Source organism: Periplaneta americana, chromosome 15 (genome assembly GCF_040183065.1).
Source record: "Periplaneta americana isolate PAMFEO1 chromosome 15, P.americana_PAMFEO1_priV1, whole genome shotgun sequence".
Classification (NCBI taxonomy): domain Eukaryota; kingdom Metazoa; phylum Arthropoda; class Insecta; order Blattodea; family Blattidae; genus Periplaneta; species Periplaneta americana.
The window spans coordinates 497,906-514,193 of NC_091131.1; the positions used below are offsets into that span (position 1 = coordinate 497,906).

Genomic DNA, 16,288 nt, shown 5'->3' on the forward strand with positions numbered 1-16,288 from the left:
GTACCTCAAAATCTGTGCTTCAGTGGCTGACCATGATAATATCTTTGAAAAATATTGGAGTGCAAGAGGTCAAATGACTTTATTGCCAAACGCCTGGCATTAGAAAACAACACAACAACATATTTTCTCAAGTTAAAGATACGTTTTAAAGACTTTACAGTCTAGAACTCAGAGAATTAAGGTCAGAAAATTTTTTATGCCAATTAATTGTCTTATTGACACAACAATTTGGTTGGAATTCGAAGAAAATGATGTAGTGTATGACGTGCATGATGGCATGTAACACTTGTTACAATATCGAGTCTTATGATTCCCGCCAAATCACGTAAGGTATATTGCATTATTGCACTTATTACTTGATGAATTAATAGAACTAGTGAATGTTACATGCTCAATCAGTTTAATACTAATGTCCCGGAATTGTGAATTTGAATTTGACCTAAGACTCTTGAAAGTGATTAATATATTTCCTTACAGATTTTAACAAAATTTACATACGGTATTAAATGATCAGTAGTCAGAAAAAGGGAACTGAACTGAGCAATACAGACGTACTTCTTGAGACTCTGCTGCAACTACTGGTGACGGCATGCTTTAGTTGGTCTGGGTGAGGTTAGTATAGCATGGTGCATGGAGTGATCATACTACTTTTTAAAATTTATGTATGGGTTCAAATCCCAGTCAAGACTGGTGATATGAAATAGATTTGAAGTCTCATGCCTGATCTGTTTGTCTGCGTGGTTTACTGCTTGAGAGTTATAAGGAATAATATGTACTGGTATAATCTTATTGAACTTGAAAATATTTTTTTGCCAGTTATAAAATTACAAAATGACTAGGTTGGTTATACTAATAAGCACAGACAGAGATACAGGGGGTGTAGGGGGGGGGGCACAGGTCAGACTAATGTGCTACTGTCCGTGTCCGTATCTAGCATTAGGCATGACACAAGCATAATTCTGGAAATCAATGTTTATGTAAATGTTATGTTTCTTAGTGTAGTCATTCATTATTCAATATCTTTTTATAGTATGGGTAAATAAGAATTGGGACAAGCCTGGAACATTTTCTAGAAAGAGTTCATTCACTTCACTTTTTGTGACAATGAATTCTCGAGATAGTCGTTTCTTTTTAGTAATATAAAGTGGAAGTAAACGTAGGTGTTAATAATAATGAAGAACCTGCTAATACTATGGATAATAATGCAAGTGTTTGTACATCTGCTGTTATTGCGGGTGATGACATTGAACCTACAACTAGTGACCATACAAGTGGTAACAAATGGAGAAGTGGACATACATCAATCAGTGTTGGCACAGTTGTCTAGTTCACACAAGGATCTTAGGATCTTGTTAACAAAAATCGACAATATTTTTTTTATATATATATATATATATATATATATATATACATACATACTGTAATTGAAATTTTGCTGTATTTAACTAAGCAATATAGGTTCCAGAGAACATAATGTAAGGTTTCCTCTAATATTTCTGTTAGTTTTGCCATTCACTTTTATTGCTTTTACACACTTTAAAGAATTAAAATATTCATTATATTTACACACTCAAAATATTAATTTTATTTAACTAGGTACTATTTAAAGTACTGGTATTTTCCAGAAGAGTGAATTTCTTGAAACAAGTCTTCTCTGGATCCCCAGTTTTTGCAGCAAATTTCGGACAGGTCATGTTGAAGATGGTTAAGATAGCAAGCATGGCCCGAACAGTTTCTAAACTCTTTCTGTATTTTTAGGATGTCCATATCATGTTCACTGAAGAAAAAACTTTCTCCACTGCAACATTACTTCCAGGAAGACATAGAGATAGTTCAGTCGTTTTCTCAGAGAAAAATTTCAAAATGTCATCCATTTTGAGCAAAGATCAACATTCCACTTTCCTATTTTCTCTGAAATCACATATTTCTCCCTAGCGAGAAATTTCATAAAATAAATTATTTGACCCAGGTCAAGTCTATCTACATTTAAAGAAAAATAATGGACAGTCTCTTCAAAATGTTTCTCTTTCTGGAGGAGATTTCGGCAATATTCATTCCGTAGATATCTTTCAATGAACACCCCAGGCCTGAGATGCTCAACAGCGTTTTCATAAAATTATAATAATTAAAACTAAAAATTCGGAGTTGTCTGGGGAAAAATTATTAAATTCGGGGAATTCCAGGGATGAATTTTGTTTGGGAACAAAAAGCAAAATTCGGAGACTGTCCCCAAAAAACGGAAATATCTGGTAATCTTAACATAATGAATGTTAAATTTTTCATTGTGCATGCATTGTCCACAGTTGGCATGTCTGACTGTCAAACGTGCAGGCCCAGGTTCAAATCTCGGTTGGGAGAAGTTACCTGATTGGGGGTTTTTCCGAGGTTTTTCGTACATTGATTGAAGCAGATTTGCTGGGTAACTTTCGGCGTTGAACTTTGGACTCATTTCGCCATAATTTATAGAAGAAATTCCATGTCATCATTACCATAGCCCGAGTTAAGTTCATGGTGCGTGTGCTATATTCATGGGTGTTCAGCAACAGATATCATTATCAAACTGAAGTGGTAAGCACAAAGCCTTCGGACCCCCCCCCCCCATGTATTTGTGTTGTGCTCCTCCTGCCCCCAAGGAATCGTTCCATCTCCGTCTATACTAATAAGAAACCAATAGACTACTTTTCTAACAAAATAACTTCGGAATTTCATTCTGCTCCCAACTTCAATACAGCGATGTTTACGACAGATGTGTAAGGTTACGAAATGTCATTACAAGTAGAGACTGTTGAGAAAAATGGTCTGTAATGATATTTATGTACCACCACTTAAGACTGATGGCTATTTGATGAACTCTGAAATTCTTTGTATTAACACAAAATAAAATACTGCATCACTTTGCATGACAAGCTTCATAGTAGAAAAAGGCCTTAATTTTGTTCATACACCGGAGCGAATTTTTCTCCTCTGATAACCATGGTGATCAACTGTGTGTGTGTGTGTGTGTGTGTGTGTGTGTGTGTGTGTGTGTGTGTGTGTGTGTGTGTGTGTGTGTGTGTGTGTGTGTGTGTGTGTGTGTGCGCGCGCGCGCGTGTGTATGTGTGTTTTTTTAACAAAACTAAGAACAACAAGAAATACAATAAACTGAGAAATAAAGAAACTAAAACAATAGCAAATGGAATATCACAATATTAAGTTTTGTTCTTTTTAATTCAGATAATTCTGTAAATGACAATTGAGAAGTCTATGGCAGAGGTACCCATGGTAATGAGAATGCAGGTAGGCATATTGAAAATCGATATAATGGGGAAAACAAGATTCGTGGTAGAAAAAGAAATAGAACTCAAGAAAATTGGAAGAGAAACGTGAACAGTTCAAAGAGATCCGTAGGTGAGAGTTATAATAATACAAGGGGCAGACTAGTTCAGAACAAGAATTCAGTATACAGATTGTAAATGTGCATGCAGGATGTACTTTTCCAAACACGAGAAAAATGTTCAAAACTTTCTATGCTCTTGCTCTCCACCTCCCTCTCCATCTCTCCCTCCCTCCTTCTCCCTCCCTCCCTCCCTCCTTCCCTCTCGCACTTCTCCCTCTCCCTCCCTCCCTCTCCCTTCTTCTCCCACCCTCTCTCCTTCCCCCACCCTCTCCCTCCTCCCACCCTCCCTCCCTCTCTCTCTGTTTTAAAACACTTGTTGGAAAGTCTTTTCTGAAGTTTGTTCTTGAACACCTTGTGGAAGTCGGATATTATTTTATCGCACTGTTGCGGTCACGGCGAGACTAAAAGGAAAGTGCTCAGCTGCATATTTATATTGTAATGACGGTATCACGTTATTATACTATGAAACTGCTTAAATTGAACTCCTTGTATAAGCAAGAATGCCTTGTTGAAAATCAAATTGGATGTGTGTTTATTAGCTATTCATCGTTACAGATCAGGGATTGCCAAGCAGTGCACCGCAGAATTTTGGAAATGTGCTGCGAAATTTTGTTTTGTAAAATCACGAGAATCAGTAATGGGCAACAAATTAAAGCAAGCAAGCAATTTGCTCTTCAAGTAGATGAAAGTACTGACAGAAACAACAAAGCCCAGTTACTTGGATTTGGTCGTTTTGTTTATGGAACAAGTATTATTGGATAATATTTACTTTGCTTGGAACTGAAGACCAGAACGACCAAGTGACATATTTGAAGGCGTGATTGTTACTTAGCATGGTGTGACTGCTGTCCCTTTGTACGATGGAGGACCAGAGATGGTGGGAAAATATAAAGGATTTAATAATTACACACTGCTTTCTGCATAGGGAAGCACTGGTAGCTAAGACAATAAAAGTGGAGGATAGTTGTCTAAAGTGCTGGATGGGGCTGCACAAATGGTGACATTTATAAAATATCGTCCTGTAAAGGTAGAAACTTTGTTATGATACGGATTCAGTCTATAAGACCTTACACAGAGGTAAGGTGGTTATTTATGGTCCAAGTGTTAAGTCGAGTTCTTGAACTGAAGGAAGAGTTACCGGTATGTGTACTTCTTGAGGAGGAGGCTCACTTTTATTTACTGCATTCTTGAACGACTAAAGTTGGTATTTTAAACTGGATTATCTTGCAGACATTAAAAAAACTGAACGGTCTAAACTTGTCACTACAAGGAAGCCAAGAGAATTACCTCGACAAACAAAATTAAAGGTTTCCATAGGAAACTCAATCCTGCAATATTAACAAGTGACAGCTGTTGAGAACCTCCCTGACCTGCTGCAGAGCACAAGTGTTTCTCAGAATAACTCGTATAAGAATTGTTATTTACAAAACCCCATTGCATGATGTATAAGGTCTGAGTACCAGAAGAATAGTAGGTTTAGTATTTTAATATTCTAGATATGAGACAGACATGTTCGTTTGACTTTTCGAATTCTAAATGACCAAGAATGTAAATTTTAATTTTATCAGCAAGATTCTATTACAACACAAAAATTGTTTGAAAACAGAATAATTAGCACATTATTATGGCCTTCCCATTCCCACGATCTTGATCCATGTGATTGGTGCATTTTAAAGAGTAAGGTGTCTAGAAATAATATTCTGAAATGTAAAATTGTTGGTCTGTAGAAATTATTAAGATTTCCATTCTGAAGCTCGCTAGTATTTTAAATAACCTCGATGTATTTCTGTGTGATAACGATTTGTGTTTCTGTCTCCAGATATGTGGGTTAACCTTGTCAGCAGACGAAGATAATTTGGCTCTTGTTTATCTTGCAACTTTACAAGCGTTAGCCGTAAGTATTATACCTTAATGAGACCAACAAGTGGTAGTCATAATCCACAGAACTATTTCTTATAATCAACTTAGGAATTTGGGAAGAAAATTGTTATAAGAAAAAAACAGACGATTGCAGTAGAAGAAAAATAATGAGAGAAGAAAAATACGATGACAAACAAGGATCCCTTTTACTCATGGTGTAGTATGGCTTCCGAAACAGGGGAAGCAATAAAGATTAATTTAGCGATAATAATAATAATAATAATAATAATAATAATATAATAATAATAATAATAAGTGAGGGAAGTGAGACGGTATGCACGGGTATGGAATACTGCCACTGGTTTCTATGGCCAGAAAACATACCGTTAGTGAAAAATGACATACCTTCACTGAAAAAAATGTGATCCGTAAAAATTTGTTTATAGATTTCTTCACAGCAAAGAGTACTACCTATTTGCTCCGTAAATCTAACCTCAGCCTTCTGAAACTGTATTTAACGTGAATTTAGACACGTTTATTTGATAAGTCAACCCCTGGAATGCTCACAACAGTAGTACCTATTTCAAGTATAGGAGGCTGTCGTCTGTAGCTTGTAGTGACCATTGTTGCCATTTTAGTGACTAGGCCTATGTCATTTTTGTTGTTGTTGCACTTTTTATTAATAACTAGCCATATCCATGTGCTTCGTTGCACTTGTTAGAAATAAATATAAAGTAATTACATAATTAAAATAGGACATTTGATCCGGGGAACATTCGTGTTTAATAGAAGGATAAATTGTTTAATATGTTACTTGATTGGAATTGTATTTAAATAATTAAAATACGATCATTTTGGTCCGGAGAGCACTCATTTTCTGAAAGGATAATTCCTTTAACATATTTCTTAATTGTTATTACAGTGCATGCAAATAATTAAAATAGGATCATTTGGTTCAGAGAACATCCGTTTTTGGTGCAAGGATAATTCGTTTAACATTTTTATAAATTAGTCTTGACTGCATCCTTCAATAAATCACTCCAAATTAATGTAAATATAGAGTGGACTGTGTACGAAGATAATTTTTAATGTTAACCTCACTGTGCAGCTTTTTTTGTTTGTTAAGTTTATTTATGCACACTTTAACATCTGTGGTCATGTCGCATGTTTAGAATATGTGAGTACACCAGTAGACAGTTTTTACTCTTGTTGAGTTCCTGTTTCTATTGTGTGTTGTAGATGGCTTGTCTTCATGTAACTGATTATAGATTTTGATTAATGTTTATTGTATTGGTAATTGAGGCGGTGATGAATCATGGCATGTAAATTTCGAATCTGACATTTGCCCTTATGACTAAGGGAAACCATAAAAAACCCAGTCAGAATGGTCGGCCACAGAGTTTGAACCTGTGACCTCCTGAATGCGAGTCTCAATTTCTACCGTCTGAGCCAACTCGCTTGGTTGTGCATCATTGGTTATGTAAATAAAAAAAGTGAAAATGAATGGGGTACATAAATATTATTTTAAGAAACACAGGAAATGAATATGGGTAAATTATGAGCGCAGGAACGCCATTTTGTGACACTTTTTAAAAGAACTCGGCTCCAGTGAGCTCGATGGTAAAATACTTATTTTCACTTCATATGTGCTGTATTTTTGGTCCAGTAAAAATACTCATCTGCTGTATTTTTGGTCCAGTAAAAATACTCATCTTTACGACTAAACTCTTAAAAATACGATTATGTTTTGTAGACAAAAAGAAACTGAAGTGTATGAAATTAGAATATTTTATGTGGACCAAATAAAGTTTAAATAATCAAGTTATACAATATTTCGACAATATCAAGTTTCCTGCGTGTAAAGATCTCATATAGTGTTACATCCAGACCTCAGACCTCATATAGCATTACATCCATCTAGAGAAACTATAATTTCAAATAGTGAAGGAATTATCCAAATCGGTTAATTAGCTTCTGAGATTACTTCATACAAACACACAAACATTCTCTATATTAATGTTGATAAACATTTACGTATTTCCATCATAGAACTGAAATATATAGATATAAAAATAGTGTTCCATGAATAATATTCTCCGTTTGTTGTATGCAAGTTCGCCTTAAATAGACGGAGTCATGGCGGTGATAAAACGTATTGTTATTTTAAAACTCTTGTATCTCGCGAAATATCAGTCCTATCAAAATGTTGGCCAGAATAACACTTATCGGAAATCGTTTTTAAAGAAACTTTTGTTATGTAATATTTTTTATGAAAATCGAGAATACGCGAGATATTTCGATTTATTTAATTCAGGCTCCCTTATAACCCCCCTTTTAAATAAAATATTTTGAATGCCATATAACCTAAAATCTAAGTTAGAACGAACTTAATTTATATTCCAATTTTCATGGAAATCTGTTCAGCCATTATCCCGTGAAAAGGTAACAAACATCCAGACAGACAGACATACATACAAACAAATATTTCAAAAATGCGATTTCCGGTCTCAGGATGATTAATTATACATGTTGACACCAATTATTTTTGGAAAAGCAAAAATAAGTAGAAAAATTTTTGTTACAGATTTATTATTAGTATAGATTAAGTAAGGCACTCAATTTTTAACATTATTTTAAATGATGTTTCAATGGACATTCCAAATAATCTCGTAAATAACTGAAGTAACTTGAAATTATTTTATTAAGAAATTTAATGTTTTGCGTAAGCTTCAAAGATTCGCGTTACTGACTGCAAGAAACAATTTATTGTATACATTATGTATGTGTATGTTTTAAAGGAGGAGTATGCCTTTTTTTAAATCGAGGTATGCCAGGGGAAAATCTTGGGGTAGCATACCGCCTCTGGTTTTTTTCCACTTCCCTCACTGTAACAGTTTACTACAAAACAAGAATTCGTAATATTGAACATTTAAGACAACACCTTCTTGAATGTTGGGACCAGCTTGATCAAAAACATATCCAGTGCGATTGAACAATGGAGAAGACGCCTACAAATGGTGGTGTGGGCAAATGGCGGTCACATAGAGCATCATTTTTAATTTTGATTATTTGAAAGATTATTATTATTAATTTTACCAACATTCAATTTCTGCATTTTGAAGTAATAAATTGTCTTCAAAAACCACATTTTTCGCATCATTGTGTATTGACCTCCATAAGATTTTAATTGAACCTCAAAAGAACATAATAAAAATTCCTGCTCATCTTTAAAGTCTACTCTTTCCAACAGTGTATTCATTATAAATTAATGTTATGTATTTCCGAAAATAGAGTATTTCTAATTTTGTGCTTTTTTTTTTTTTTTTTTTTTTCCCCAACTGTTCGTGTGTATACAGTGTGTGTGTATAGAGAGAGAGAGAGAGAGAGAGAGATAGGAAAAGAGAGAGAGAGTGAGAGAGATAGGAAAAGAGAGAGAGAGAGTGAGAGCCTATTTTAGCATTTCAGAACATAATTTATGTGCTGGTTTAGTGAAAGAGAAGGCCTTACAGCCTTAACTCTGACAGCTAAAATAAATCATTATTATTATAAATGTGATTCTTCTTTTATAGTTTAAATACCAGAGGTCTACTTATAAAAAATTAATAAATCGTTTAAATGACTTTGGCTGTAAGGGCATCAACAGATGAGTGGACAGAATCACGAAAACCATTTATTCGTATTTAATGATTATGTATTAAGCCTATCAATATTATAATTACATTACTATTATTATTATTATTATTATTATTATTATTATTATTATCATTATCATTATCATCATTATTATCGTCATCATCATCACTGTCATCATTTACTAGTAAAGTTATATTTTGTAGTTGTAATATATGTGACTGCTAATAGCATCATAGTGACTTAAAGTTTGGAATGCTGCTCTATGTCGTGCTGCGAACAGTAGCACCTGCTGTTGTCACTAGAGTGAAGAAACGTCAAAAACAACCTGGAAGCAACTGGCTAACTACAACTCTCAGAAAGAGAAAGCATAATGCTTCTTATCTGTTTTTCCCCAGCAACCCCTTGTGGAAAGCAGGTATATTTGGACGCTGATATCTCATATCATCGTGTGTTCAAATTCATTCCGAGTCAAAACATTGTATAAACACGAAATAACAAAATATAAGAACAAACGAATAATAATTACCTTATCTGTATGTAAACTTCTCTCCTTTGGTACGGAGCACTGTAACTGCGTCATTGATGGAAGAATGACTTAACCCATTTAACACAAGACAGAAGTAATCGTGGAGAGTCCAAATCTGTACTTATCCCATTTTAGCCAATTCATACTTAATCCCTTTTACACGAGCACCTGCGAATTATGTTCATATATGTATGCTCAGAAAAAGATCAGTTGCAGTGATTACAAGTTAAATAAACAATCACATAAACTTCTTGTACTGAACTTCAGTCGAATGATTTATAAAATACTTCCGCAGTTCTTTTAAGTTATTTAGTGCCAGATGATTTATATAAATCATTTTATTTCTGTTTGAAACATTTACTTTTGTGAGGTAATTTTGTATTAGACATTGTTGTTTTGAACATTTTTACTTTCAGGAATCATTTCTCACATTGGAAGTAAGAATCAGAAAGAATCTTGTTCAGCCAATTTGAAGTCATCTTTTTATTATTTTTGCGAAAGACGTTTAAATAAATTATTATTTTTAGAACAAAAATTCCGATTTGATATTCATATACTGTACCTGGATAAATCGGTTTGTCAACATTGTAAACAATAGCTGTCCAGTAATTTAAGATATATATACTGACTTTTCTAGTACATGTTTTGTGTTGCTATTGTATATCCAAGTAATAACAGAAATGTTTTAGTTTAGAATGATCGCAGGCAAGAGAAAAAGAGACCATAAATTTAATCATAAATTAAAAATGAATTGTGAATAGCAGTGTAGACACAAAAAAAAGAACAGGAGATTATAGTGAGGAGTAATTTGATTGTATATAGAATTTGGAAAATGCTAATAACTGCAAATCTACAGGGTCAAGCACTCATAGACGTCCATTGAAAAGACGAAGAGAAATGATATTTTCTGGGTCTTAATGAATCACATTCATAGATTACACGACAAAAAAAAAAAATAACATTCACTTAACCTTCAGAGATCTTAGTGTTATGAATTTTTATCTAAAGAGAATTGATGAAATCTTAGAGAGAATGAATTTTACCAGTGCAGGTAAACGTGATATTTGTTTTGACTGCAGTACGGCACTCGGCACATAGTCGATGTGTTGCGGGCAGCTGGCCACTCAGAGGTGAGGTCACTACTCATCTGCGGAGGCCTCAGCCGCAGCCCTCTGTTTGTGCAGACGCAGGCGGACGTGGCCGACCTGCCAGTGCTGTGCCCCTGTGAGACAGAATCGGTGTTGGTGGGCGCGGCCATCTTGGGGGCTTGTGCCGCTGGCGTGTTTCCAGACGTGTGCACTGCCATTCGAATGATGGGAGGAGCAGCTGACATCGTGTGGCCCAGGCAGCACGAGCACAGGTACGGTTGGCTTAGTACCCTCTCATTGGTATTCTCTGCCCAGATTCATGACATTCATGAATTGCGTTCATAGATTATATGACAAATCACCACCAAAAAATAACAATGACAACCTTCAGAGGTCTTAGTGTTATAAATATTTATTAGAAAGAGGATGGATGAAATTTTATACAAAATATGAAGTCAAGATGATATTGAGGATAAATGGTTTACCCTTCAGGATATTTTAAAACAAGCTGCTAAAAATAATCTGGGACAAGAAGAAAAATGGCGTAAGAAGAAAGGATTGAGAAAATAGGGTGGTGAGATAGAAAATGTTATAGGCTATAGGAAAAGAATAGAAGAGGACAAGAAATACCTTTCCAAAAAAAAAAAAAAAAGATGAAATCGAATAATAACACAGGAAACAAGCAATCACAGAGAGAGAAATTGGGGGGAAAAACAAAGACAGAATTGGGAAGAATCTGTGGCTTATTTGGAAAACGATATTATTCGAGCTCAACTACAACAACGAGATTATTAAGAAAGTCAAAGCTAACTGAGTACGATATTTTCAACAATTATGATCCCATACATTGAACTACCATCTTCTCATAATACCTTAATGAAACTGTTTCTATTGTTGACACGTTGGTTCTGACAATTTGGCAGAACTGTAAAATGAAATGAGAGCAGCAACAATTAAATGTTGCCTATGCATTGCATGAACGGCCAATACACAGTGAAAAGGTGAAGTATTGTGTGCTGTTTCTGCTAGAGTCATCTTTGGACCCAACTTCTTTTCAAGATTAAAATGAGGGAGTTATTACAGTGAATGGCAAAAGGTGTCGGCAAATGTTACAGACATTATTCAGTAACGCACTAAACAGGGATGAAATTTGGTTTCAACAAGATGGGGCTACAGCCCATACTGCCAGAGACATATTGCGATTGTTGAGAAATCTTTTCCCTGGATGCTTAATTTTTCAGTTTGGCCATATCATCTGACTAGCTGGATCTCCATACCTTACAGTTACTGAATTTTTTTCTATGGGGATACCTCAAAGAAGGGTGTTTCAAACCAGATCTCACTGTGTCTAAGATCTGAAGAACAGGTAACAGGCTAAAATTCCAGGTTTATTGCAACATGCCATGAAAAATTTCAGGGTAAGATTGCGACAAATAATAAGATATCGAAAGATCATTTGATATATCATTAAAAAATAAATAAATAGTAATAATACGAGGAATATGTTAATAATTGCATTGTTCGAGCCCTATTGTATGTTATTTTTATATTTTTAAACTTTATAGTCATTTTAGAACAGCATACTAAAATTTGTTAGAACCAATTGCCAGGCCCTGTATATCATCTGTAAACATGCTTATATTTGCGTTAGGAGAATTTTTAATATTTTGTTTGTTTATAAAAATGTTAAGAAGCATTGGAATAGAAATAATTCCTGGGGCAGGTGAACTTTAGTTAAATGTCATTTAGAGGACATTATTCCACCTTACAGCCATGTATGCATGCAAGCTTGATATATGTATCCGTGCATTTTCTAAAGCGAAACGTGAAATGCAGCAGCAAGACTGTTCTTTTATATATTTCGTTTCACATTCGCTGCAGCAGCAACTCCAAACATCACTCAACGAGTTTGCTGCACTATGCATCATGGCTGAATGCATGTTTTGGTCTTTTGCAATGTTTATCATTGTTAAAATCTTTAGTAATAATAATTCCATGTAATTTATCATGGAAGTCGAAACTATTTAACATGTTCGGTTCTTTTAAGTTTCAATTTATTACTACAGTAACAGCAGCCAATATTGCCTACCATTTTGCAGTCAGCTGGCCAGATGCGTTTTTTTTTTTCGACTTTCTTTTTGCTGCAGTGCTGCATGAAGCGTTTAAAAAATGTACAGAATGTATATATGTATGTTTATTGTCATCAAATTATATACTTTTGTACATCATCCATTAATGGTGGTCCTATTGCAGTTCATACAACTATGTATCTTTGTGACAGGAAGTCTCAACTCATCTCATCAGGTTTCTCTTATTCCTATATAAGTTTTTTTCTCCATATTTTATGGAAGGCGTTTTTAACGTCAATGAATAGAGCAAGTTTTGCCATTTTTGTTAAAAGCATTTTTGATATCTGCTGGATTGTAGAATTTTCTTGCCTAAACCCTCCTTGGTGGTCAGTAGTTAGGTTCTGTAATTCGTTGGTCTCGTTGTGACTATTTTCTCTCCGTTGACTTGGCAACAACTGTTTTTAAAGATATGTAATAAAGGATAAAGGTGTCACTGAGGACTGACATAGTAGTTCTAACTACATGTGATTTGTGATTTGCATTGAAATATGATATTTTCTTTCTATAGGTACCATGAAAAGAAATACAAAGTGTTTTTGAAGATGGTAGAACACCAGAAGGAATACAGGTCAATTATGTCCAAGAATTAAAATGCAGAGTGATATTTTAATACGCATTACTGTACTTGTGGGAAATATCAGACTATGATCTGCGGCCATTATTCAAGCATGCTTCAAAGATATTGTTGTACTACAGGTCATTATATTATTAATATCTTTTTTTATGCTGTGTGCTGATATTTTTGGTATTATATCCTTTCCATCCATTTATTCACTATCCTCTGTTCCGTAAGTTCTGTTCATGCAAGTTATTTGGAACTGTACATTCATATTCCCTTCTACCTCCCTCTTATTTCCGATTTTGTAGATACTGTTCGTATGATTGATGTGTTTGTATTTTACATGTACTGCAAATAAAGTTTTGAATATTAAGTTGCAAGTGTGGCTATAGTAGAAGAAAGCCAGTTGTGTTGTGTAATAGAGTAGCTACTTTACTACTTTACTCTTGTGCTACCAAAAGGAACTGTGGGACTGCAGACCTACATGTGGTAAATATTTCTGAATCAGATGTTCGATGCGTGTTACGGTATCAGTCATAGAACTCAGTCGTCATTTAAACAATGATAAACATAAGGATATAGTGCATCCATATATGTGGTGTACAGACTTTCGAAAATAAACATTTGGTGATATATATGAATCAGCAGCAGTTGACTTAACCACGGAGTAGTTGCACATGCCTGTATCAAAGCAGCTGAGGGTATTAGCAAAATGTTTTATTTATAGTTGAGTCCTCAATACTTCGAGAGTTCGATATCAAGAGTGATTGACACTTTTTAGTATTGGGGGCTTCTTTTTGTCTTTATTTCCGTTTCAGTGATGGAGTAGACTTTCAATATATCAGTATATTAAAGTTTATTTACAAAATGTGTTATATTTTCCATCATTTAGAAATATTTTGTAATAGGTTGTAAAATAATTGTCACTCCTGGTAAACCAACATTTGAATAGCCCCAGCCACGGTGTTGGGAAATCCCTCAGCAGTGTGCATCGGAGGAAATGAACATTGTATTGCAGCCTTCCATGCAGAAGGTATAAGACATGTGAATGAAGTCTAAAATGAGCTGCTGAAAAGAAAAAACTGAACTGTGTGAAAATATTGTTTACACACACAAAGGAAATTAACTGAATGGTACCTTTTGTTATAGGGCAGCTGTCCTTTCCCAGATTCTCTCTCTCTCTGTCTCTCTCCAGAAAAATAATTTATTTAAAAAGAGAAAGAAAGAGAGAGACAAGGGTGAGAATGCTTGTCTTCCTGAACAAAAGCGTCTAGTGCATGTTGTTGATCACTGGCAGCATTCTTGACATGAGCCACATGCCATGTGCACAGTTTTCATCGCTCTGCATACACACACTCGAATAACAAATGAATTGCCCTCAACTCTGCTGCCATGGTGGACTAGACTTATAACTTGTGTTGGTACAGGTAACACAGGGCTTTTCTCCTGTGGCATCCATCATCACCTCATCTCATTGCGAGCATAGCTTAGACCAGCCTACTAGGTCACACTCTGGGCAACAACAACAACAACTCTGTTGATAAATTGGCCTACATATAAGTAAATGACGAACAGTGAAGTAGGTACTCTTCCATCCCTGACATGTCTTCAGTTTCTGTCTGTTGCTACTATTGCTGCTTTCAGCACCTTTATCTTGAAGGAGTATTCTTTCTGTGGTTCTTTGGCCATACCATTCTTTTCATAATAATGTTACTTATATTCTTCATTCTACATAACCAATTTCTTTAAACTTCTGGCGACATAATGGTTCCACATCCTTCAGTTTGAGCATTGTGTTCCTGTTTGACTCTTGAATAGGTTTGATGGTGGGACAGTAGTGTGGAAGTCTGAGAACTGTGTGACCATTTTCGGATAATATTTTGTCGATCAGGTAGGTTTTGGCGTACATAGTATGCATCTTTCCCTGCACCAGATTATTTATCTGGATCTGTGTGAAACAAAAGATGGCAGAATTTCAAATGTTTGCTGAAGCCACAGCCGAATGGTGATGTCATTAGTAATTAGACCGTGAGTGTAAGTTGCGTGACCACGCCCAATGATGCATCTCCCCTAGCTATGGTATGAGGTTGCCGAAGTTTCGTATAAAATTAGTTGTGCTGCAGTAATATCTGCGACCATTTGTTTCACTTGTAATCACAGGTTCTGCGTATTAAAGTGATAATAAAGACGTACGATACACCTTGAGTGAACTATACGAAAAATTTGTTGTGGGAAAACTTTCCTCACTGCCAACAGTTTTTTTTGCCTGTGTTTGTCGAATGCTCATCATCACACTTATGAAAAGGTACTTAAAGGGCAGTGCTAATAATTTACTGTGTGTGCATATGAGGTAGGAGTGGTAGGGATAGAGGGGAAGGAAGGAAGCAGTAAACTGAAGTTTATCCTTTGTTAGGAACTGGGACTAATTTAGAAATGGCACTTCGCATGAAGAGAAAATACATTGCATGCTCTTCAGCTCATAGACCCACACTCTCTATTAATAAGCCGAAATTTCAATTAAATACAAAGTATTGAGCCCTATGCAACTCAGTTCAAGATTTTGATGGTGTATTGTCTGTGTTATTAATTAATAATAATGGAGTAGAGTGTTCAGTGGGCAATTTATTGTTTATCAAATGGTAAACAGCCATATCAAAATGACGCCGTTCATTAGCTATATAGCACAAGTCTTACATGGCATGTACCTACCGCGCTTCTCCCTACATAAATCATACGTCCACTCATAGCAGATCTGGTGAAAAATTTTCGTCGAACAGATGGGACTGTTTTTTTTTTTTCATTTGTAAATTAATAATTCGCTTTATTAGCGAGTTTTCCACCCACATACACACAATGGAATTAATATAACTGTGCAGATTTTAACAGCTTATCCCTTGGATAGAGTACAACAAACAATTCTAATATCATATTAGCCCCTAATTAATACTTTTCCCAGAAAAAAAATTCCCCTAAATGTTATCACTGTTTCACTCAATAAGTACTCTCAATACGATTCTGATTTTACTCTTATTAGAGAAAATGATAAGGAATGATTTATCCCTTTGCAGTTTTTTTATTAAAATAAATAAAAACATTATATAGTTATTTCCTGCCTTT

General features: G+C 35.0%; 1 protein-coding gene across 1 annotated transcript in view; it reads left to right on the forward strand.

Annotated features, from left to right (window-relative positions):
- The window catches only part of LOC138715783 (FGGY carbohydrate kinase domain-containing protein), a 45,310-nt gene extending 31,766 nt beyond the window's left edge, over positions 1-13,544 (forward strand). Inside the window, exons 7-9 of the mRNA XM_069848847.1 lie at positions 5,196-5,270; positions 10,475-10,755; positions 13,121-13,544. Of these exons, the coding sequence (XP_069704948.1) occupies positions 5,196-5,270; positions 10,475-10,755; positions 13,121-13,202 (438 nt within the window). The 3' untranslated portion in view covers positions 13,203-13,544. The remainder of the gene's footprint in view (positions 1-5,195; positions 5,271-10,474; positions 10,756-13,120) is intronic.
- Positions 13,545-16,288: the final 2,744 nt, after the last annotated feature.